Below are 23,819 nucleotides of genomic sequence, written 5' to 3' on the forward strand. Positions count from 1 at the left end.
GAAATTACATTGCACAGTGCTTGGCACACAATTGGTGCTTAATATATGGAAGCTAATGTCATTTAATAGCATTACCCATAGCCTATAGTGTCCCAATGTGTCACGACAGAATTCACTGCTCGTTACCTGCCCTGCACCTGAGTAGGTGAAAGATGGGGGATCCGAGGGGTCTCTGGGACAGGTTCAGAGGGGAAACTTTTTGTCCATTACCTTCTCCCTTCATCCTCATCGACCTGTATCCCAGTGACTGGCGTCTCCTGGGAACCTGCAGGGTAAGTGTGGGTGGGGAGAGGATGAGGTGACACAGCTCATCCTAAACAGGTCTCCCTGACCTGCCGCTCTGCTCTGCAAGCCCAGCGCAATCTCAGCAGATCTCAGCCTGGGAACCGTCCTCCTGCCCGCCCCGCCCCGCCCCGCCCTGCCTACCACTTTCCTCAAGAGCCATCCCAGCCCTGCCCATCTTTTTTGGATTTGCACTGCCCGGGCCTGACTTTTCTGGGGAAACTGCTTTGGGATTGAGGTTCACTGAAGGTGTGGTTCTATGACGATGGCCAGTGCACATGGCAGAGCCACAGGGTAGGGTGGAGAGGGGTGGAGTGGTGTGGGATGGGGTGACCTCTCTCCTGCCCCAGGGCCTGGGTGCTTTGCACAAATGTGGAAATCTTTTCCTCCTGAGTCTTCAGTTTGAGAGCAACTTAAATTCCTGCAGCTGTTGGGGTGGGGGCTGAGAGCCTGGGGTGGGCAGGTGCGTGAGGCCAGAGCTCTTGTAACAGCGCCATGGATGGAGGGCTGGGCTGGACACTCAGATCTGGCATCTGGGAGTCACAGCTCAGAGAGAACAGGCCTTCAGTGTAGGGGTTCTCAAGATAACAGCAGAAACAGGGGCTTCAGCAAGGACCAGAGGGGTGGGGAGAAGCTGGACAGGCAGAGAGGGAAGGAAGGATATTCCAGGGGCAGGAAAGGTATCACAGAGGCAGCAGAGAGCCCTGCAGAAACAATAGCTAGCTCCCTGTGGCTGGAATGGCCTCCCCCAAGAAAGAGGAGGCTGCCTGATCACTCTTGCGTCCTGGGCAAAGGCCCATCAACGCCGCCTCCAGGCTGGCCTCCTGGTGTTGGACACAACACATCTCCTCTCTAGCCCTGGGTGGGCAGGGGAGCTGATCCCCAGCACTCACACTCTGGGCCACCCCCACCCTGCTCACAGAGGCTCCAACACTGACCCAGGCACTGGAGCTTGTAGAGATTGGGTTCTTCTCAATCTACAAGGTCCACAAGTCAGGAGTCCCAGAGACCTAGGTTCAAACCCCTCTTTGCCAGTTGCTAACTGGATGGCACATTGCTTAAACTGTCTGAACCTTGGTTTCCTCGTCTGCCATGTGGGAGTGACCTGTGGGCCACAGGTGCTTGTTCAGAGACAACAGTTCTAAGTGCCTGGTGCAGGGGCAAAGTGAGAACCCACGAGACACATGTTGTGCAGAAAAGAAGTTAGTTGACCTGGATCCTCTGTATTTTCCCCAACTTATACTGGGTCTTCCTCTCTACGCAATAACAGCGCAGGCTAAACCTTCAGAGGGGATCTGTACCCAGACAGGTAAGTGCCCATGCTATGCTGTGGGGACCTAGAGTTCAGCCTGGTCCCCACTGTACCACCAACCTACCCCACCCCTAACTGAGGCCATTCAGAGAGCCTGGCCCTGGGGTCCGCCCTGAGCCCAGCCCTCCCCACTACCTGGGCGGACCCACGAAAGTACAGGACCGGCCCCACCTTTTCCAGAAACCAGGCTGCAGAGTTAGGGGTGGAGGCTGCACAGAAGCAAGCTCCACCACCTTCATCTGGGCAGTGGCACAGTCCTGGCCAAGTACCAGGAGAGACAGCCCATGGCAGTGGCTCTCATCCCCCAGCTCCCCGCAACCAACTCCCAGGGGTCTGGTCAGGGAGTTGGCATGGCCCTGGCTCCCAGATGGAAAGAGAGGTCCCCTGAGACTCTCTGTAAATCGCTCTGCAAGGAGGGCCCAACCTGACTGAGCACTGGTGAGCCTGGCTTCCCAGCCCCGGAGCCCCTGAGAGTGGCTAGTCGCAGTGGCTAGTCACAGGACAGTGGCCCCACTACAGCCCCTTCCCACTCCTGAGCGGTCAGGAGGCCCAGACCAGCTCAGGGCCATCCTGTATCTTCAGTGTTTGATTCAACACCATGGCAATCAAAGAAGCAGTGGACATAATGAATTAACTACATGTAGCTATTTTTCCTACACATATTCACCTGTGATGAAGTTTGATTTATAAACTAGGCAAATAAAATAAAAATATTGTAACAATGAACTACAATAAGAGTTATATGAAAACCTCTCCCCCCCCTAAATATCTTACTGTACTACTGTGTCCCCCCTTCTTCTGATGACTATGGATGATTGAAACCCCAGAAAACCTAATATAGCCAAAACAGCCCTTGAATACTTTCATCGCCAATAAATGGGGAATATTGAGGGGGAGGGGTTAAAGGTCTTTCCTGGACCCCAGGTGACTTTAAAGAGAAAAGATATAACATGGGACTGACCTCAGGGGAGATGCAGAGGAGAGCAAAGGCTGCCTCCTGGCTCTGCCTCAGGATGTAGTTTTGGGGAGCACCCACCTCAATGGGCACAGAAGAGTGATCCTAAGGATCCGATGGGAAGGGAGGAGCCAGAGGCAGGACCAAGGCTGCTGCCATCCCCTTATTGCTCTGAGGGTGACCCCTGAGGCATAGGAGGTGGAACCCCACAGGTACTTGATGTGGTTGGAAAATTCTGTCATTCTTGTTTTGGAACTGATGCCACTGTCTCCAGGGGATGGGGTGCTGTCACATCTGTCCTACCCTGTAGACTAGGGTGAGTAGAACTGGGGTTGTGCCCAGGATCTTCTTCTTAGGCCTGAGTCCCAGGCTCTTGCCTCCTGCCTGTTTGGGGGACACTTACATGAGGTCTCCTTGTCTCCCCCATTGGAAAATGCTTGGCTTCTGCTAATAGCTGTGGATCTTCAAACACACCATGCTAACTCCTGCTTCTAGGACATTATACGAGGCCCTCAAAACCCACACACAGACCTCGTCCCCCATGACATTCTCCCCCTCTCCCTCTGAGACTCAGGGTAGACATACTTTCCTCCAGAAAGCCCTCTGCCTGCCAAGGCCAGGGGGACCCCATCTATGCTCCCCAGCCCCTATGCCCTCCTTGCTGCCATGCTAAGCTGGAGCCTGCGACTTGCTGTGTCCTGTGGGCCATGCCAGCTCAGATCCCAGCACGCCTGTCCAGGGCCAGGCCCAGCAGTCAGCTCAGGAGGTGGCTGTCCACAGGATGGACCGAACGAACAAGGAACAGAGCTAAGGCGGAGCCCCTCCCACTCACCCCAGGACCGTGTTCTTGTGGTGTCGATCACTGGTGTCTGTCACAGTGCTTGGCACACAGCATCAACAGGCCTATACTATATCCCAAGGGTATAAGGGGTGACGCAGTCCTGGGTGGCACTGAGCTAGTGGTCGCAGCAAGGCCCACGTGCTCAGAGTGAGAAGAGGTGGGTTTCCTATGCCTGAGAGCTGTGGACGCCTTCTAAGAGACAGGGCCCCTGGGCTCCTGTGGATGGATGGCAAATAGGTAATGGGCAGAGGCATTCCAGGAGACAGAGTGGCCGGAGCGAAGGTTTGGCAGTGCAGGAGGACAAGCCCCTTTCAAGGATGCAGCCTGGAGGCCTTTGAAACAGCTTCTCTCCCATCCTGTGGGGTTTGCATATCCTGTTAACTGAAATCCATACTGCCATGCTATGTGCTTTAGCTCAGGGACACTGTGGTCCCCAAGAAGTGGCTTTAAGCCGTAGAGGATATACAGGTCATCGGAAGGGGAAAACCAAGTCACCCAGACTGGGCCAGGCCTCTCAGAAGCTCCAGCCTCAACAGCTTCCCAGGAAACCAGCCTCCTTTCCTCCCTCAAGGGCTCTCTGCCCCATAGACGCTTGGCTCTGAGTGCCCTGGCCAGGAGGAGAAAGAAACAGCAGCTATCCAAAGAGGACTGCATTGTTCTCAGGGAGTGAGTCAAACAGTGGGCACCCCACACACACGACAGTGCCCTCCCCAAGGTGCTGCTCCCCATGACTCACAGTGGCTAAAGTCACAAGCCCCTTCCACTGTTGGTGATTCCCTTCTGGGCTCTGAGAAGACGTGAGCATTCCCTGCCATGGCCTCTCCCATCTGGAGGCAGATGGAAGGGACCAGACGCGCCTCCGAGCTTAGCCAGATACCAGGGCTCTGATGGCCACCCTGACTTCCTGAGACTAGGATCTCATCTCAGGGGAGGTGACAGAAATGCCATTCTGTGTGTGCAGTGTGCGATGGCTTTTTATTCCTGGCATGGTGTGGGCAGGGAGCAGGCAGGAGTGCTGGCTTCCAGCTAGGCCATCTCCTGGTCTCCAGACAGGACCCTCCTGGGGTTCCCAGGAGGGTCCCAGGAGGATCCCAGGAGCTGAGGTGTGCGAGGCAGGAATACAGGCAAGGAGAGCTTTGGTGAAGAAGACGTGGGCTCTACTTCCAGCGCCCAGTGACCTTGGCCTTCCCGCGGGTCTTGGAGCTGCAGGGGAAAGCAGGACCATTACATGGAGGCACAGTAGCAGGTCTCCAGGGGGAAGGGATAAAATTGAGAGATGCTGAGGGTTAAGAGGAGCAGCCTGGAGCTACCTCCAGGGGCAGAACAGGGCAGCAGCCGCAAGCTGGAGTGAGACCTCTGGTCCTACACACCATCCCCTACTGTCAAGGAACCGCCAAGAGGGAGAGAAGGGAGAATTGTTGGAGGAGCCACAAAGGGAAGTCTACAAGCTGAAGAAGAGGAGGAAGGGGTGGGAGTCCAGAGCTCTCCAAGGAGCAGGATGGCTGGAAGAGGGGGACAGAGCGGGCAGGAGATAGGGACTGAAAGAAGGACCTCAGACACTTACACTTTCTGGTTGTCATTGATCCTGTTTCGAAGGACATTGATCTGTAAGAAAAGTGGAGAAGACAAAGAACAATTCAGCTCAGGTCCCAGGAGGCCTGGGATGAGGGAGGTGGGAGCTCAGTGCAGCCTAGGGGAAGGCGAGAGGGCACGGACGCCGTTGGAGACAGGATGTGGGGTCGAGGTGCATGAGCTGAATGGAGTGACTGGGGACATGGAAGAGGTCCTGAGGGACAGCAGTGGTGTGGACCCAGTCAAACCAGGAGAAGCATGGCGTGGGAGGGGGTGTGTAGCGTGGGGCTCACTTCATATTTCTGCTGCTTGAACTTCTCCTGCAGGTCGAACTTCTCTGCCTCCAGGTTATAGATGCTCTGCCACAGTTCCTTGGCTTTCTCCCTGCATGCGCCACAGTGGGAATGGAGCAAGGGTCAATAAGAACAGCCCTCACTGCCCTTCACCCTGGTCCTGACCCAGCCCCTGGGGCCCCAATGGCACTGCAGAGTGTGTAGGAAACAACACCAGGGGCTTCCAGAGCAGAGTTCTGAGAACTGGGAGGAAGCAGGAGAAGCCCTCCTGGCACAGAGATCATTTAGCTCAATCCCCCTCCTGCCTCCAGTGAGCAGGTGAGCAAGTTTAAGTGCCAAGTGCAGACAGTTAAAGGGCCTGCTCAGTTCTCTCTACCTATCCACAAAGCTCAGGTGGGTTGGGTCTGACCTGCCCCAGCCTGAATTCCCAGCAAACCCAGTTTAGGAAATGTGAGGGTGGGGCGCCCTCTGGTGGTTCCCAGTGAGAAGTGCCCTCCACCCAACCTCCAACCCCTTACTGAGACCTCAGTGCCCAAGGTATCATGGGCCTGGCCCCACCTCAGTTGATCTTCATTCAGGTGGTCGATGGCCAGCACCTTCCTCCTCTCGGCCAGAATCTTTTTCTTTTTCTCACGTTCAGTCTGCCTCTTCCCAGTCTTCCGCTCGGTCTGAATGGGGTGTGGTAAGCAGGGGGACATAGCTAGAGACCACCCCTCCCTGTCCCCTTACCCTCCCAAACTGCCCCTGGGAGTAGGATGCTCCTGCAACACCCCACACCATCCTCTGCCTGAATTCCCCTGAGAAACTGAAGCAAGGGCAGTGAGGATCATCTCCACCCCTTCCTCCCATGCCTAGATGGTGTCCTCCACCTCTCTGGGCTTCCTCCTCCCCACCCAGCCAGAACTCTGCACTCCCCTCCCCAGCAAGGCACCTCCCCTCCCAGGGATCTCCTTACAACTAAGGGGAAAAAGAGAATGTGAGGTTTTGGTACCCACCTGGGCTTGCTAAGCCAGGAAACCATGAGAGAAAGACCCAGAGAGAAAGATCGAGACCGTGACAGAGACATAGAGAGAGAGGCAGAAGACAGGCAGAGAGACAGGGAGGAAAAAGTGATTCAGACGCTCAGCACAGGCCTTCTGGTGGACAGGGAGGAAGCTAGGGCTTTGGGCAGGGGCTACTTTGATAGCTCTTGGCTGATAGGGTCACCATAGGGCAGAGGCATGGTGGCAGAGTTGGGGACTTTGGAAATCTAAGAAAAAGTTCTGATCTTTCCAGTTGCATAAAGAAAATCAATACCTCCTCCTCCAGTGGGGCAGAGGAACAAAGTGAGTTCCTAGGAACAAACTGCCTCATGGAAAGTATAACAGACACTTTCCATGTTAACTCATGGGACCTTCTCAAAAGAGCAGGGCAGGCAATATCAGTCCCATATGAGGAAACAGACTGGGTCCACACAGGTGTGTGCGGCACAGCTGGGTCAACCAGGCTCTGACTCCAAGCCCAGGGCTCTTCAAGCTGCACCCAACCATCTTGGAGGTACCTGGGCCCCCAGGGAGCTAGAGGTGTGTTAGCCTGTACCCACAGCAGGCCCCTCATAGCAAAGCCACAGTTGGGCTGAGAGTCCCCCGGGCTGGGCCTGAGGAGCCCTCAGACTCCTACTCTGCAAAGGGGAAATTGTTCCTGGAATTCAATATAAAGCTGCCAACTACAGCTGACTCCTCACTTCTCAAGGGTACTCCGGGACCTCCTGGCTACCCCAGCTGCCCCCCGCCTACCTTCTGGATGTAGCCTCCAAAATGCATCATGTTAGACAAAGCCTTCTTCTTCCGGGCCTCGTCCTCGGCCTTCCTCCTGTTCTCCTCCTCCTCTCGCCGGGCCCTCTCCTCCTGGTTTTCAGAGAGGAGGAAGAGGGCAAATTAAGGGTGAGAGGGGGAAAGCCTGGCTCTGGGCTGAAGCCAGGGGTCTGCATGGGTGGAATGAGCTCTCTCCCCACTGGGCAAGGAGCTGCAGAGGGTGCCCCAGTCCTGGGCAAGCATGAAGGAGGCCCTGGGCTGGCCTAGGGCTCTGGAAGGGACCTCAGCAGCTGCACAAGAGAGGACAACGGGGCCCTTGGTTCTTAGCCTGCACTAGGGAAGGGATAAGGCCTAGGGAGTCTTAAAACATCAAGATCGGGAGGCCCCAGCATGTCCGTCTCGTTCACTGGTGTGATGTCAGAGCCAAGACCATGGCCCCTGCTGACTTGAATGGCATCTATGAATAGAGAGCTGGGAGCTGTCAGGGACACTCACAGCCAGGCGGGTCTGCCGTTCCTTCTCCCGCTCATTACGGATGCGCTGCTGCTCAGCCCGCTCAGCTCGGCGCTTCTCCTAAGGAGAGAGGCAGAGGCCCCAGTGTGCATCTGAGAGGTGATGTCACCAAGGGACAGGGACCCACCAGGGATGCCCTGGCTCCAAGTGCTCTCAGCCAGCTCCACAGATGCAGACGGAGTCCACCCCTTACCAGGTGGGCCCCACAGAAGAGTGTGCTGACTGTGTCAGGATGGCCACAGAGGACATGACAGGGGACCCACACCCAGCATTGCATGTCGGAGACCGTCTCCACTATGTGGCTTTTGCGGTCTCCCACAAGGGTTATGCTGCTGCTTCCCCAGCCCTGGCCTCTGGGTTCAAAGATAGACAGCCAAGTCACGGGTTGCTGAGAGGAGCTACAGACGGGCAAGTTAGGCGGAGAGGAAGAAAGGAATCAGAATAACTCTGTCCCCAGTGCACTGAGCTAGCAGCCTGCAGGTCACTCCCATGGTCCCTGCATTAGCTGGGTGGCTGGGCTTGGTGGGGAAAAGGCAGGGACGGAGAGACCTCGGGCGTTTGAGTAGTCATTGCACAGCCAGGGCCTGGGCTAGGTACTGCCAAGGTCCAGCTTCTGCCAATAAGGAGCACCCAGGCTGGCAGGGAGAGAAGGGAACCCAAGGAGCCACCATGCAGGGATGCAAGAGCAGCTCACTGCAGCAGGGATCCTGAGGAAGGGCCACACTCTGCAGGACCTGGAGCCCAGGCAGGCTGCTGGAGGAGGCCGGCCTCATGCGGGGAGGGACAGGGATGCTGAGGGAGGTGGGCTGGAGGCTGGACACCTACGATCCTGTCTTTGAGAGAAACCAGTTCCTCCTCCTCCTTCTTCCTGTTCTCAAAGTGAGCCTCGATCAGCGTCTGCAGCTCATTCAGGTCCTTCTCCATGCGCTTCCGGTGGATGTCCTGTGGGTGGAGCCCTGGGGCTTAGAGGCTGCCACCTTAGTCCAGTGGACGGGTGAACCAGACAACCCCTTAGTCCAGTGGACGGGTGGACCAGATAACCCCTGCCCAGGGCAAAAGGCTCTGAATCCAAGCCAGCACTCAAGGGTTGGCACCCAGCCTGGCCTCTGCTAAACACCATTCTACCCATCTGCCCCCCAGCCCACAAAGCCACAGGGTCTCCAATCTCCTTGGAGCTCTCGTGACCACTCCCAGCCCAGACCTACTCTACCCACAGCCACCACTCACATCAAAATCCACTCTCTCTCCATCAGGGATCTTGGGTGGCACCAAGTTGGGCATGAACAGCCTGTTGGGAGGGGAGTAAGAAGTCAGAGGAGTAACCCCGCTCAGAACCTGAGGGACTGCAAAGGGCAGGCAGGGCCTTCTCCTTCCTGCAGGGACTTCCACCACGGCCCCAGCCAACGCACAGTGCTGTCACACTAATGTCAACCCTAGTAGTCCCCACGCTTGCTCAGCACCTGGGAATACACAGAGCCCTCTCACACAAGCCATTGTGTTCTTATCCTCACAATATGCCCAGAGAGAAGGCAGCAGCGTCCCTCTCCCTTAAGATTGAGAGGCTGAGACAAGATGGCGTATGGGGCTGAGTCCACATCCCTGTGGTTGACCCTGAGACTCTGTCCAGGAGCCCAGGGATTCCCACAATTTGGTGTTGATCCCAACACACATTTGGAGTATGTGACACCAGGCCAGGGTGGGGTCTCTGGTCCTTGGTTTCTCCATCTGCCCTCAGGTCTGTCTGATGCTGAAATGAGATTATGCAGGGTACATACAGTGGCCAGCAAAGGGGAGGGGGCTGGATGTGGGAATGGGGCTCGGCCTGGCTTGGGAGGGAGCTGGTTTCCGATGAACCCACAGAAGTGGGGCCAGGCCCATGAGTGGACCCGCACCATCTGCTGGCAGGACAAACGTCACCAAGAGGGAAATGCTCCCTGCCTCCAACCACCATCCAGAGCCTCCAGGGGTGGTATCGTATGCAGCCAAGCTGCCCTGTGTTTGGGGCTCTCTGAAGCCACCACACCTGGGCTGGCACGGTATGTTGCTTGGTTTCCCAAATTCTCCTCCCTTTTTCCCCAGATCCCACCTCAGCCCTGGAGGAAGGTGTTCTGGTCATCCTGGGATAAAGGTGGGTGTGTCTGTCTGCCCAAGGCCCTGATTAGTCCATCCCCTTTCTCTAGCCCCATCCATGTCAGGGTGCATGAGGTAGCGGAATGTGGGGTAGAATTCAGCCCCATTCACTCCCTCAGGCAAAGAGCCTTGTGCAATATACAACCTGTACAACCATATGTGGTAGTCTGTGCCTATTACACCCCCAGCTCATGCCCACTGTGCCACGCTGCACTCCCATCTTGTCCTCACCGCCCTCCCTCCCAGGGCCTTACCACAGGTGCCTCCCACTCACCTGGGCTTGGGTTTGGACTCCTCCACTGGGCCATCTGGAGGAGAGAGAAACACACAGCCCCAGGGTCAGGAGGCCCAGGCCTGGTCACAACTCCACCCCTGTGGGCTGGGGGCCTGGGGGCCTCCGTTTCCCCCTCTGAACAGGGAGTCCCAATTCCAGGAGCACCAAAAGCCTGAAGGCAGCTGGGGTTGTAAACCCCCAAATTCCTGTCCCACAGCAGCTGGGGGGTGGGGGGTGTCAGGGGACAACGGGGTCGGGCACACACACTCGGCGCGGGACTAAAAAGCCTTCTCTTGTTCAGCAGTTCCACACAAGGCAGGTTTGCTTCTCTGCTTCACTGTGAGGAGGGGCCTGTGGAAAGGTCCCTGGGGGCTCTGGCCCCAGAATCCTCTCCCAAGTCAGCCATCTTGGTTGCCCCTTGGACTTCCTGGAGGCCACTAGGAGGGCCAGAGATCTGGGCCAGAAAACTAGTGGGCAGGATTCCAAGCCTCAGCCGCTGTCTTTGCTGAGGAGGTGTGACTGCAACCACCTGGCAGCCTGGTAAAGGCTGTGATGTGACAGTGGCCACGTCGATGGCCCACCACACGGCCACCTGAGCCTTGGGAGTTCATCTTACAAACACTGCACCCAACTACTATTCAGCCTCTGTGCCAGGAGCTGCCTGAGTGCCTGTGACTTCTGCGTCCCCTTGTCTGCCCAGATCAGGGGCCTGGATACTCTTCCCCTCTCCTACTGGGCACCCCCAAAGCAGCTTCTCTGAGATGAGGAGGGTCAGGGGTTAAGAGTTATTTGTCCAAAACTCTATCTTCCTTTCTCCTGCCCCAACTCCCTGGAAGGAAGCTGTGGACAGTCTCTCCCAAGCTACTGTGAGGAGTCCTGGTGTGTCCCCCAAACCTCTCTCGATGTCCACAGCCTCACCTTCAGCCTCTCTGGCTTCCTCTTCTAGTCCATCTTCTAAACAAAACATGAGGGTTAATGAAGGTCCAGTTCCAAGCTCAGACTGCCCCCAAGAGCCTTCCTCACAAGCAGGTCCTGGCTCAGCCCAGCCTGCTGGCTTCTGGGGTCAGGGTTTTTTCACACACACAGTGCCCCGGGCTCGTACCTTCAGCCTTGGTCTCATCCTCAGCCCCAGTCCCATCTTCAGCCTCCTCTTCTGCTGCCTCGTCCTGCTCTGCAGAAGTGAACCAGACCCAGTGAATAACCTGGCCCTGCAGCACCCAGAACAGAGAGTGGACAGGAAGGGGGCACCCAGAAAGGAGAGCAGAGACAGGGACCCAGGGCCAACAACTTCCGGGTCCAGATGGATTGGGGTCAACCAATGTGAATGGGAGGCTGCTCTGTTCTTGATTTAAACCAAACGTCAACAAAAATATATATATATACCTAATCTGGCCCCCCAAAATGTCCTTGTACATGAAGTTGGCCTGCAGTCACCCCACTCATTCATGTCCTGTCTGTGGGTGCGTTTGGGCCCCAGTCACAGAGCTGAATGGTCGCGGTAGAGACCGTGGCCCGAAAGGCCTCCAGTATTTACTCTCTCTTCCTGTGCAGAAAGAGTTCGCCACCCAGGGTGGGGGGAACCACAACAGAAGGGCACAGTCAGGCTTGTGAAGAGTTGTTTGGTCCCAAATTTGCCTCTCTGGGAGTTTGGGAATCAGAACTGGGCCTTTCCCAATATGGAAAACTGTTCCCTACCTGGAGGTCACCAGGAGGGCCAGAGATCTGGGGTAGAAGCAGATTAGGATGTGGGGTGTCTCTGGGGCTCCATCTGCCTGACCTGACCTCAATGACCTCCCTGGGGTCTGACTCCAGCTCATTCCCCAACTTTCGACCCCAGGAGTTCCACCCAGTGCCTGGCACCATAGGATGGGCCCTGCTTAAGGTGAGATGTCAGGGAAGCTCCTGTCTGGGTCCCAGGGACTCTCCAAGTCTGGAGACCCTTCCTCTGTGTCTAAATGAAACCAAGACAGTGAGCCTGTGTGGGTGGATGAGATGCCCACAATTAGTATTTGTACTATCCAAAAGGTTTTCAGGATTTCTCTGTTTTCATCCATTTGCTTAGCAGGATGTGAACCCTGCCCTTTCCGGCTCTTGGAGTAGACAGATTTGGGGGCAGACAGGGTGACATCACCACCACGGCTCTGCCTGTTGAAGTGCTTGGCAAGGCTCCTTGACTGATTGACAATGACAGCCTCTTGATACAAGAGGCAGAAAAAAATGCCCCAGGACGGAAGGAAGGGCTCACATCCAGAGACAGAGTTCAGCCTCCTTCCCTCTGCCCCATGCTCTCACCCCTCCTTTCCCAAGTCTGAATCTCTCTGAGGCCTGGAGATACCTCTTCTTTGATCCCTGCAAGAGGCTTACCTCACAAAAGATCCTTCCAGAAGGCATGAGTCTAGAAGGCCAGTTTTGGGGTCCCCCTTCAGGCCACCATTTTAATGCCTCTCTGGCCCACCCCATGTGTGCCACCACTCACCCAGGGGTCATGCCACAGACCCGAAGAGGGGGTGCTCCCTGCCCCTCCTGGCTACCTACTGCATCTTGGGACATCACTGTGGGCCTAAGTTTGTTCTAAAATAAGCCCCAGTCTGCTTCCATTGCCCTCGTGCTAACCCTGGGCGCTGGGGACAAGTCCAGCCCCACCCCTCCCCTCAGCAGTGCACATCTAAAAGCTGACATCATGTCCTCTCTATTCTGGCTATTTCCAGTGCCCCCAGCTGCTCTTCAGATGACTTTACCCCAGGCCCCTTGACCCCTGGCCACCCTACCTGGGAAAGGCCAATTCATAGGGAAAGACCCAGCCTGGAGCCCTGGGATGTGCAGTGGGGGCGGGACAGGGGGGCTATTCACCACAGTCAGGAGCCTCCCTCTATGGCCCCCTATGAGGAGCACAGGGAAGACCAGCCAGCCTGGGTCTTTCCCACTGCCCAGCCCAGGAGGAGCCAGTGACCCTGGAGGACACGCAGGATGAAGGTCTCAGAATTGTGGTCCTGGCCCCTCTGAGACTGGGGAGGAAAGTGACTGACCCACTCAGCACTCCCCGCCCCAAGGCCAGGGCCCCTGGACAAGCCAGTGGCACTCAGGACAGCAGGGAGCTGAAAGCAGGCAGGAAAAGCTGTACTACCGTCTTCGTCCTCTTGCCAGTCTTCCTCTTCCAGGTTTAGGGTGGCAGCAGCGGAGGGGAGAAGCGAGACAGGTTAGTGTGGGGGGAGAGCCTGGGCAGCTTGCAGCAGCGCAGGGCGTGGCGGTGACCATGCGGGGCTTGCAGTTAGCCTAAGGCCCACTTTGAGCAGCTCGGACAACTCCCTGCTCGGTAACTCCCGGAGCCCCAGGTGCCTGGTCAGTAAATGCAAACGATGACCTCACTCCCAGCCCACGTGAGAACCGAACGCTCTGGCACACCTTGACAGAGGGAAGCATTCAGTAAGCACTAACTAGCAGCTCCCTGCTCTGCCTCTAGACCTCGCAGCCTGGGACAGAGGCACCAAAAGAGCAGAGAAGGAGAAACAATTGATAACTGTCAAACTTCTCTACATTCTTGCTCCAAGTGAGTCTCTTGGACAAATCCCGTTTCCAAGTCGCACTTGGAAAGCCCTTCTGGGAGTTGGTACCCGGGGTGCTTCCCTGGCCTGGAAAAGGAAGTCAATCATCTAAGGCAGAGCACAGTTAACCCAGAGGAAACGTCTGGCAACTTCCTTGCTGTTCCAGCTGAAACCCTCCACCCCAGGAAGAGCTCACGCAGTGGAACAATTAGTCTCCCAGAGGAAGAGATGCTCAGCGCTGTCTATACTGGAGGCACTGCGGCCACTCATAGCCCTTGATCTCCCTTGGTCACCAACAGCCAGGTCCTTAGCTGGGAAGGGGGCTCACTGCACAGGGCTCAGACCCCTCTCACTGCAGAGAATTATTTTGTTAACTCAAGACTAAATCCCGCTGCGTGTAGCATGCAGTTTGGTCCCAAATCCAGAGGTCCAGCTTTCAATCCCTGCCACCAAAACCTGCCTTCATGAAGTGGAAAATCCCAAAATAAAGGAAGCTCCATCATGTCAAGAGCTGGTGCAGGGAACACATCTAGAGATTGCTCCTTAAGGATTTGGTGTTCCAGGAAAACCAAACGTGATTCCAGTGTGTCTGGCTGGTTTTGCCTTTGAATCTCTCTCCAGTCTCCTCTTTGGCTAGACGCCCTAGGAGCGGCCCTAAATGTGCAGGAGATGCCCTCTTTTTCCCTAGAAGGCCTGGGGAACAAAGGAAGACCAGACCCTGAAACCCCACCAACTCTCTTCCTGGAGCTTCCTGAAGACCCTTTCCCTAACCTCTGCACACCTTGTGCTGACGTGATATTTTGAGAATCTGCTGAGCCACTAAGAGGCAGGTTCCAGCCTGCCTGTGATACTGAGGCTTGTGGCACCCGAGGGCCATTCTGGGCCATTTGTGGACTGGGTGGGGATGGCAGTGAGGTCTCTTAATCACTTCCTGTTTCAGGATCTCAGGAAGGAGAGGCCAGGGAGATCTTCCAGTGACATCGGGGAACTAAAGCTGAGGAGGGCAGATGTTAACACCTCCAAGAACAGGGACAACAAGACAGGCGTTTGCTAGACAATACCAATAAATCTCCATGTCTGTATATAATGTCTCAGGTAACTGGGCCTCTGCATATTCGTAATTGAAAGACTATTAAATGGAATGTTCTTAGGTGGGACCATGACATCGGGGTTATGGGGCTTTTTTTATAGTGCTTATCTTTAGAGATACACGCTGAAATATTAAAGCATGAAATGATGATGTGTGGGAATGATTTGGGATGCATGTTTCAAAATAACTGGGGGCAGATGAAGAGAGATGAAAGAAGAATAACCATGAGCTGATGATTGTTGGCTGGGTCCTGAGTCTGGAGGGTGTTTGGGGGTTTGGTTGTTTTTTTGTTTTTTGGGGTTTTTTTTGTTTTATTTTGTTTTTTGGGGGTGTTGCTGTTGTTTTGTTTTGAGGGGGCACAGATTCTACGTTTATATGCCTTTCAAATTTTCCATGGTAAAGAAAAAATAAAAATAATTAGGAAAAGTGGTAAAGGAAATAGTTGACAGCTGGACACGGTGACACACGACTGTAATCCCAGCAGCTTGGGAGACTGAGGCAGGAGGATCACAAGTTCAAAACCAGGCTCAGCAACTTAGCAAGGACCTAAGCAACTCAGTGAGACTCTGTCTCAAAATAAAATACAAAAAAGGGCTGGGGAGGTGGCTCAGTGGTCAAGTGCCCCTGGGTTTAATCCCCAGTACCAAAAAAGAAAAGAGAATAGTTGACAGAGGAGACAGATTTAAACTTTATATCTGTCTCAAGACCAAGCAATTAAGGTAGGCTGCCCCCCACGAAGGGACCACAGCTGTTGGGAATCTTTGCTCAGCTGGGTTCAGGGCAGAGACAGGCCCAGGGCTCCCAGGAATAGTGGACTCCTGATATCCCTCCTGTCCGGCCCTCCACCTGCCCAAGGTACATACCTTCCATAGCTGTTTCTGCTCAGAAGAGAAGGCCAGGCCAGTGAGAGAAGAGAGAAGAAGTGGGTCAGTTTCCAGCCACACTGTCCTCCATCCAAATGTGCATACGTGTGTGTGCTTACCTTCCTGCTCCCTGGGTGCAAAGGAAGATACTCTCAATGCCTGCGCACATTCAAGAGTCCCCACACGCATGTACGCGCGCGCGCACACACACACACACAGACCAGCCTTTCCCAGAAGATAACCCCATGTTTCATTCCCTCTTGCTTCGTGGAGTTCACCCTTCTCTCCTGCTCTGCAAAGGCCCCCACTAACCTGGCCCACTCTTCTCACCCAAGCTATGTGTCACTGCCCCCAGCAAACTTCTGCATGAGCCTGCTTGGTCCCTTTAGCGTTCTGCCAGCTTCCTCCTCTGACCTCACCTCTGGACTTCCCTCGGGCAGTGCCCCTTTCTAGAAAGCTTTTCTCCCCCCCAAACCTCTTTGCTCTCCGAATGCTGTGTTAGTAAGACCTGTCTTCTCCACAAACCTCCTTTGGCCATCCCAACGCCCGCTACCTCCCTCTGCGCCCCACACCTGCTTGCTAATTCCTTCCTGCAGTTTGTTGCACCCCAACAGCCCTGTGAGGACAGGGGCTGTGTGTGTGGCTCTGGGAACCCCCTGGCAGCACTCCTCCACAGGAGACTGTTATTGGTTTGCCTAGTGGCGAGCCTTTTCCAGCTTCTCTCCAAGACAGGACTGCGGACCAGCACCATCCTTCGCGCATAGGAACCCAAGGTGGAGTGTTAACGCTGGGCTCTGAATGGGCGTGGTGGGGCATCAGAGGAATCCCAGCTTCTTGGCTCCTCAGCTAGTGGCTGGTCCCCACCCAGGTTGGACCCTGTTGACCCTGGAGCTGAGCTCCGGTGTTTCCAAAGTCCCCCAGCCTGAGATCTGCCTGGGGTCTGCTGCCCAGAGGTACAGAAGTGGAAAGAAAGAGGCCATATCCACCAGAATCTAGAGCAGGCAGCTAGGTGGCTCCTGAGGGGAGCGAGTGGCAAGGTGGAGGGGTCAACACTGGAGACAGGATGCTCCCAGATACTCACTCCTCATACTCCTCCACCACCTCTTCTTCCACGTCAGACATGGTCTCTGCTCTGCCTCCAGAAAGAGAAAGATGTGAGAGCTGGCAGAAAGGGAGCCTGCCTTCCTCTAAGAGCTCTGGCCTCAGGTGGAGCAGGATCAGGGGGCCCTGGGGTGAATCTCACCCCACCTCTTATTAGCTATGCGACCTGTAGGGACAAGCCTGTTTCCTCCTCTGTAAGAAGAGATCGCAGCACCAGCATCATAGCCAAGCAGCCAGCTAATGTCCCTTTCATCCCTTGCCCCCAGCAGGCATGCTGTCTGGGATTTTGTGTTCCCATTTATAACTCTGAAAGCAATGTTTGTCAACTCGCTCCACCTATCCAGTCTGCAGATGCCTTCAGGGCAGGGGGGTGCTGACAAGTCTACCCCTGTCCTCCTGCAAGAGCACCCCCTGGGAGGGTGACATGGAATGCCATGGAATGCCACTCAGTGATAGAAAGAAATGAATCATTGATGCACACAACTCAATGCGTCTTCGGGAAATTCTGTTGATTGGGGAAAGTTAGTTCCAAAGGTCATACATATGATTCCACTTATATAACATTCTTGAAATGGCAAGATTATAGAAATGGGGAACAGATTCATTATCAGGGGTGTGTGGAGGGTGGGAGGGAGGTGGAAGTGGTATACAAGGGTACTTGTGGGACCCTTGTGATTTTGCAACTGTTCAGTGTCTTGACTGTGGAGATGTGTACATGAATCTACACAGGATAAAACTATAGAATTTAACACACACACACAGAATACAAGTGAAGCTGGGAAAATCTGATTAAGATCCCCAATGGACTTATCAATGTGCACATCCCGGTTGTGATATTGCACTATGGAGTATTTCAAATGTTTTCATTGAGGACATTTGGGCAAAGGATGTAAGCAATGTCTCTGTATCATTTCTTGCAACTTTCTTAAAATTGCATATTAATCTATGCTACCTCAACAAAAATAGTTTCCCAGCCAGGTGTGGTGGTCCACACCTGTAATTACAGCTACTTGGGAGGCTGAGGAAGGAGGATCCCAAGATAGAGACCCATCTGGGCAACTTAGAGGCCCTGTCTCAAAATAAAATAAAAAGGGCAAGGTGGGGAGGGGTGTTGTATCTTAGTGGTAGAATGCTTGCCTAGCATCTATAATGGTCTGGGTTCAATCCCTGGTACTACCAAAAAAAAAAAAAAAACACAGTTTCCCTGGGAAACTTGTGTTGAGATGATCCTCTCTGGTGATAGGCTGGAATGATCTGGATGCCAGTCTTCCTCATTCATATGCTGAGGGTGACATCTGGGCAAGTGCTCTCAACATCTCTGAACCTTGCTTCTTTCTCTGTACTATGGAGATAAAGTGTTCACATCCTGCCTCTCTGAGATCTTTAAGAGGATCAGATTGATATTCAGAGAAGTGGAAGGCTCTGGGCAAGGTCAGGAGCAGCTGGACACACGTAATTAGAGGGAGAGGTCAACAAGAGGTGGAAGAGCAAGGCCTGGGGTAGGAGACTTATCTGGTCTTAAATACTGGCCCCATCATGCCTTTGTGTGTGGCCTTGGGAAGGTCATCTCACTTCCCTAACCCTCAGTTCCCTGGGATGGAGACAAGGGTGAGAGTTGGTATAAAGTGCCTGGCCCAGAGGGGCACCCAACTGATAGCAATTCTATAACTAACACCAGTAACAACTGTTACAACTAATAACAATTACAACCCAACCCTCCTGAGAGCACGCTAGTTGAAATGTGAACCATGTCCTCGTTGGCAATCTGATGATCAGGCAGCCATCCCGATTATTGGGTTGGAAGGGATTCAAGGGACAAGAAAATGTGGGGTGCGGCTGAAGTCAGGTGAACCAAGAATCAGAGTGACAGATGAGACCACGCTCTGATCTTTCTTCTGTGCCCTCTGCCCGCTCCTGCCCCACCTTAGACCTGCCAGAGCTTCACCACCCTCTGCAGCCTGATCCAAGCTGCCCAGATGGGGACAGCAGTTGGACAGTCCTGCTCACTCCTTTGGTCTCCTTGAATATGCCAATGTGGTGGCTGAGGCCAGCCCCAGGCACCCATCTGTGGACATCCAGTGGGAGCCCTGAGTTGAAGCGATGTCCACTTCAAGGCAACCCTTCTGAGACTGAGGGGTTCCCAGGGAGCTGCTATTCCCCAGCTGTCCATCTGGATAGAGACGTCGGACTCAGCACCTTGGAAGCTGGGATGGGCCCAGTCCTGGGGGTTAAGGACAGCTGAGCAAGAACCACCCTTGCTCCCTCTGCTGGAGCAGGATAGAAACTGCGAGAGAAGAGTCCTAAAAATTCACAAGGAGTTCTGCACAGCAGCTCTGAGACACTCCCACGTTGAGGGACTGAGGGGAGAAGAGATGTCAAATGTGTAAGGTGTCACAACAGGGGATTGAGCCTCATGCTGCTTAAAAAAAAAAAACAAAAAAACTCAAATCCCAGAGGGTTCAAACGGCTCTCAGGATGACAGTGGCCACCTGGGAGGGGTGGGAAGTTTGTGCTTGTAGATGAGCATCGCCTGAAGCCCACATGAGCAGTCAGAACTTGGCCTGAGAACTTGGGGAGCTGCTACCTGAGCCCCCCACCCCAGGAACTTGTTGCCTCGGGGAGGAGGGGGCAGTTTCTCAGGGGAATGGTATGTGGCTGGCCCTGAACCCATGGCTTCTGGCTTCTCTCCGGTCCTGCCCTCTCACCAGCTCAGAGCTGCAGGGTGTGGCACTGGGGCTCAGAGGAGGAAAGAGCGGCTTGGACTCCTCTCCCTGCTCCTGGAGCATCATCCAGCTCCTAAAAATAGCTCGCAGACCCTGGAGGCTGCAGGAGGGCTTTTCAGCCAAGCCACTTGATCAGAGGCAGGACCTGATAAAGGGAAAGGGGAGGCTGAGCCTGGGGTCTCCCAAAGGGGAGAGGCTCAAGAATTTGGCCAGGCAAGGAATGGGAATGTCCCAAGGCACCTGGGGCCTCATACTCAGCCTCCTCCACTTCCTGGGCTGCTCTCGAACCTCACTCCCTCCCAGCAGGATATATCAGGTCACCTTTCTTGGGGACTAGAGCACAACAACACAGGGCCTAAAGAATACTGGCCTTGGGAGTCAAAAGATCAGCCTCACACTCCTGCTGGGTGACCTTAGTGAAGCCAGTGAACTTCAGTTAACCTGTCTATCAAATGGAAGAGCTTCAAGTTCCCATCTTGTAGAGACTGTCTCGAAGTTTCTGAGGAACACAGACCCTGTCCATCAGCCTTTGTCGCAGTGTGAGCTAAAGGGTCTTCCTAAACCCACAGCTGTTGGCCCACCTGGGAAACTGAGGGACAGGCAGAGGGGAGGAGGGAGGGACAGCCTGAAACTCAATCCTCTTGGATTCCTCTTTTGGCCCAGGGGAGGACTTGCCCTGGGAGAGGAGGGTCAGAGGAGGAATTCCGGAGGTCAGGCTGCTTCCCAGCTGCTTGAAATTCCTTCACACTCCATCCCTACCCCCAAATTCCCTCCACATGCCCAGGAGAAGCTAAATTCAAGGGGAGCTTCCCACCACTCCCAGGCAAAGCAAGGTCTGTCCCTCCGGACTTAGTGGGGTGGTATGGGGTAGGACAAGCCTTACACTTGAAGCGACATGAGGGCTGCTAAACCCAGGGTTAACCCTTTCATGCTGATAAGCTTGGCTCACCCCAGGGAAAGGCCTCCCAGGGGGGTCTGCCCCATTAACTTCCTTGCTTCTCAGCTCTTGCTCTTCCCTAGGGAGGGGACCATGCTGGGGCAGGAAAGTCCAGGGGAATTCACCAGTAGGCTTGGAGAAGCCCCAGAGGACCCATCTGCCTCTGGACTTTTGGCCTTTCTCAATGTTCCCAGGACAGGTCTGAGTTCCTGGGGATGAGAGTTGACCACCAGGACTCATCTAACGGATATGGCCCAGGTCTCACCCTGATCTCTGGGCCTTAAGAAGAACCTGCCTAGAAAGCACCAAGTCATTTGAGGGGATCCCTCTTGGTTAGGTCTTCTCTGTATTGATGGCAGGCAGTGGACCAGCAAGGACCTAGGCCAGTCTACAGATGAGGAAACTGAGTCCCAGGGAGGGCAAGTGACGTATCCACGCCTTTACGACTGAATAGCATCTTTAGTGGCAGATCCACGACTTCAGCCCCGGGTCTCTAACTGCTAAAACGTTTTCTTTTGTTCCACTACACTAAGCTTGGGGTCCAGTCCCAGCAACATCTCCTCTGAAGGGTGGTCCCCTCTATCAATCCAGTGTCCACTCAGAATGGACACACATAGATGCTGGGGAAAGGGTCCAGGGCCAGGACCCTCATGTCCCTCCCCCACCCCCGCTCTCCTCTTCCCTAGAGCCTTGCTCAAATCTTACCTCTGAACAGGGGCTGCCGACAGATCCTGGAGGTCTGCTCAGCTATGGCAGGGACTGGGTGAGGGCAGGGGATGGAGAGGCTTTAACCAGGCGCGTGGGCTGGGGCCTGGGGAGCCAAGCCCTGCGGTGGGAGGAATGTGCAGCAGGAGACGGGGAGGAGGGGACACAATGGAGGAGGGTTGGCTGCTATTTTGGCAGGTGCCAGGGACAGGGCTAAAGGAACATGTACCCCACGCCATATAAGCCCATGTGGTCCTCCAGCTGCTCAGATAAGCTATTTAAAACCAGGACAGATATGCAGGGAACAGGGCTGTCACATAAACCAGCTGTCCCTCTTGAGAATCCTGATAAAGCAGATGCCAGCAACCCAGGCCTGGGAGGGCAGGCTGGGGACAGAAGGCAACCTCCAGGATACCACACAAGCCTCTGCACCAGGGTCCCAGGGGGCAGAGGGTGGGTGCTTATCTGCTCCAGTGGAAATGATGCTGTGGCTAAGGATGCTTTCCAGGTTGCTAGCTGCTTCTAACGAGCAGGTGGTGAGACCTACAGGCCTCAGTGAGGGCATCTCTAAAGGGGGCCTTCTCCATGACCCCCAAGGCCATGTGCCAAGCCCTCTGCGCAAGCTGATAGAAGACATCAGATTCAAGTCAAAATGGTCATTCTCCTCAGATGGGCAGCTGGGTTATGTGAAGGGGACAGTGAGACTGAAATTCATTCCTCAACAGCTTTAAACTCATGATGGCCATATCCTGGGCACCCCGCTAGATCCACAGTTCAGGCCCAGGGTCTTTATTGTCAGTTTGCACATGTATGTCATGACCGAGAGCAGAGCCTGGCCCCTGGTAGGGCTGGTACACAAGGAAAATGAAAAAGAGAAGAGAGGACCCAGTCTGGGGGCAGCTGGGCTGATCTCCACCTCAATATCTCCGAATCTCCATGGCTTGCAGCCCACCTGACTTCAAAGAAGGAAGGGCCCTGTTCTGAACCAGGCCCACCTCTCCCCACGTGCCCCTGAACGCTGAGCCCCTGCACTTCCGGATCTTGCCAATTAGTGATCCACACTCTTGGTTTTCCAGAGAAAAATAAATCCAGCCTCACCCTTTTCGGCCCCCTCCACCCCTCGCCTGGCCATGTGTCCAGCATTCCTGGTGCGCATGCTCCTTGGTCCTGCCAACTGGGAGTGACAGTGCTGCATCCTGCCTATGGAACGTCTATTTGCTTCACACCCACGCTGCTAACAGACTCTATCAATCAGCTGACCCGGTCCCCTCCAAGGTCCCCAGTGGACTCTGAGCCCAGTGGCCTTGATCCCCCTGCTACAGGCTTATCCCAAGTCACGTGGGCCTCCATCCTGCCAGATCAACAGGAGGGCAAGCTAAAGCCACGGCCTGGTGGCCAGCATCCTGGGAAAAAGGGAGGCCTGAGGGCGGTGGCACCCTTTGTGCCTGCACACCCTCCCTGGGATGCCCAGTGAGGCAGGCTTCTGAGAACTTGGGAGCAAGACTCCATGGCTCCTTTGCTCATTTGCTTGACTTGGCAGAGAGAGGCAGGTGGAGGGAGCCATTCAGAGTGGAGGTGGGGAAGGAACCAGGCTGTCCAAAGGGCAGCTCAGCCTCCCTGACCCTGACTCTCACTCTAGCCCACCAGGACCCAGGTTGCTGTATGTCCTGGCCTGGAATCTCCTGGAACTTAGGAGTTGCTTTTCTTACCTTAAACTGAGCCACTTTCAGTGTGTCCCTATTCCTCATAAACCAAATAACCCTTCAGACACCCAAACCCTTGTTTGCACGGATGCCTGAAAGAGGAATGTGGGCATCCAGACCCCACAGAGACCCAGGAAAACCCCAGTGGATTCCTAGTGTCCACAGGCTACTGGAACGAACCTTCTACTAAGTGTTCTAAGGCAGGGCATCTTCGAGACAGCTGTGAGACAGTCACTTAACTGACGGGAAAAGCAAGTCACCATCCAGCAGTCACACCTTGATATAACAGGGTTACTCCTGACCCGATTCAGATGCCTCTGTCCTTGAAAATAGACAAGTCACCTCCCAGTGCTTTTAGATGGGAAGAGAGAACAAAGCCAGAATGGTAGGTGGGAGAAGCCTGTGCAGAGCAGGAAGGCAGGTCAAGGGGTGGCGAGTGCATGGGAGACCTATTCTAACTCCAGAGGGCGCTCAAGCGCTGCCTCCTCCAAGAGGACTCCAAGCCACCTGGTCACAGCAGCCTGCACCCTAGTACCAGCTGAAGTCATCTCCCATGAACATTTGTCTCCTTGGTTATCAGCTGCCTTCCCGGCAGGAATGAAGACACAGCGCTCGTGTGTTGGGCTCGTGAATGCAAAGGAGCCATGGAGTCTTGCCCCCAAGTTCTCCCGAGAAGCCCGCGTCACTGGGCATCCCAGGGAGGGTGTGCAGGCACAAAGGGCACCACCACTCTGAGGTCACAGGTGCCAGAGAAGCCCTTCCCACTGCCCAGGAGCCTCTCCTAAGAAAGTCTGTGATGAGTTGTGTTGGCTGGAAAAGTTCACCTGCCAGGGGAACTTCCTGTAGGACATGAGCATGGGAAAGTCCTGTGAAGGTCATCTGCTTGAACCCTGTGGCTCAGAGAAGGGTTTGTCTAAGGTCATACCCAGAATTCCATGCAGGGCCAGAGCAGTTGGGGCCCCCTCAGCCTCTGAGTACTCAGCCCACTCCTCCACCCTATCCCATTGGCTTCAACTAACTCTGGACCGGGAGCTGGCGTACCTGCCATAGCTACAGCCCTGGTGGGAGTGTCGGGTGCTCAGGGCATGTCTCCAGGGTCTGCTACCCTACTCAGTGCACACGGGGAGCCAGCTACAGGAGGCTCACCTCTCCAGTGGAGGTGGACCAGTCTGGAAACACTGGGAAGTCAG

At 54.8% G+C, this 23,819-nt stretch overlaps 1 protein-coding gene across 27 annotated transcripts in view; it reads right to left on the reverse strand.

Annotated features, from left to right (window-relative positions):
- Positions 1 to 4,346: 4,346 nt before the first annotated feature.
- Positions 4,347 to 23,819, reverse strand: part of Tnnt2 (troponin T2, cardiac type) — a 35,113-nt gene continuing 15,640 nt past the window's right edge. The window contains exons 1-18 of one of the 27 annotated variants that reach the window (XM_048809634.1): positions 20,927 to 21,090; positions 19,267 to 19,429; positions 16,542 to 16,592; positions 15,580 to 15,590; positions 15,461 to 15,475; positions 13,090 to 13,116; positions 11,068 to 11,136; positions 10,884 to 10,919; positions 9,966 to 9,999; positions 8,789 to 8,849; positions 8,387 to 8,503; positions 7,544 to 7,621; positions 7,031 to 7,141; positions 6,251 to 6,259; positions 5,814 to 5,923; positions 5,256 to 5,346; positions 4,955 to 4,995; positions 4,347 to 4,593 (exon numbers count right to left, since the gene is read on the reverse strand). In XM_048809634.1, the coding sequence (XP_048665591.1) occupies positions 4,548 to 4,593; positions 4,955 to 4,995; positions 5,256 to 5,346; positions 5,814 to 5,923; positions 6,251 to 6,259; positions 7,031 to 7,141; positions 7,544 to 7,621; positions 8,387 to 8,503; positions 8,789 to 8,849; positions 9,966 to 9,999; positions 10,884 to 10,919; positions 11,068 to 11,136; positions 13,090 to 13,116; positions 15,461 to 15,475; positions 15,580 to 15,590; positions 16,542 to 16,582 (897 nt within the window). In that variant the 5' untranslated portion in view covers positions 16,583 to 16,592; positions 19,267 to 19,429; positions 20,927 to 21,090 and the 3' untranslated portion in view covers positions 4,347 to 4,547. Of the gene's footprint in view, positions 4,594 to 4,954; positions 4,996 to 5,255; positions 5,347 to 5,813; positions 5,924 to 6,250; positions 6,260 to 7,030; positions 7,142 to 7,543; positions 7,622 to 8,386; positions 8,504 to 8,788; positions 8,850 to 9,965; positions 10,000 to 10,883; positions 10,920 to 11,067; positions 11,137 to 13,089; positions 13,124 to 15,460; positions 15,476 to 15,579; positions 15,591 to 16,541; positions 16,597 to 19,266; positions 19,430 to 20,926; positions 21,105 to 23,819 lie in introns of those variants that run through there. The other 26 variants (XM_048809638.1, XM_048809636.1, XM_048809635.1 and 23 more) reach the window with 26 other exon arrangements.

Source organism: Marmota marmota, unplaced genomic scaffold, assembly GCF_001458135.2.
Source record: "Marmota marmota marmota unplaced genomic scaffold, marMar, whole genome shotgun sequence".
NCBI lineage: Eukaryota > Metazoa > Chordata > Mammalia > Rodentia > Sciuridae > Marmota > Marmota marmota.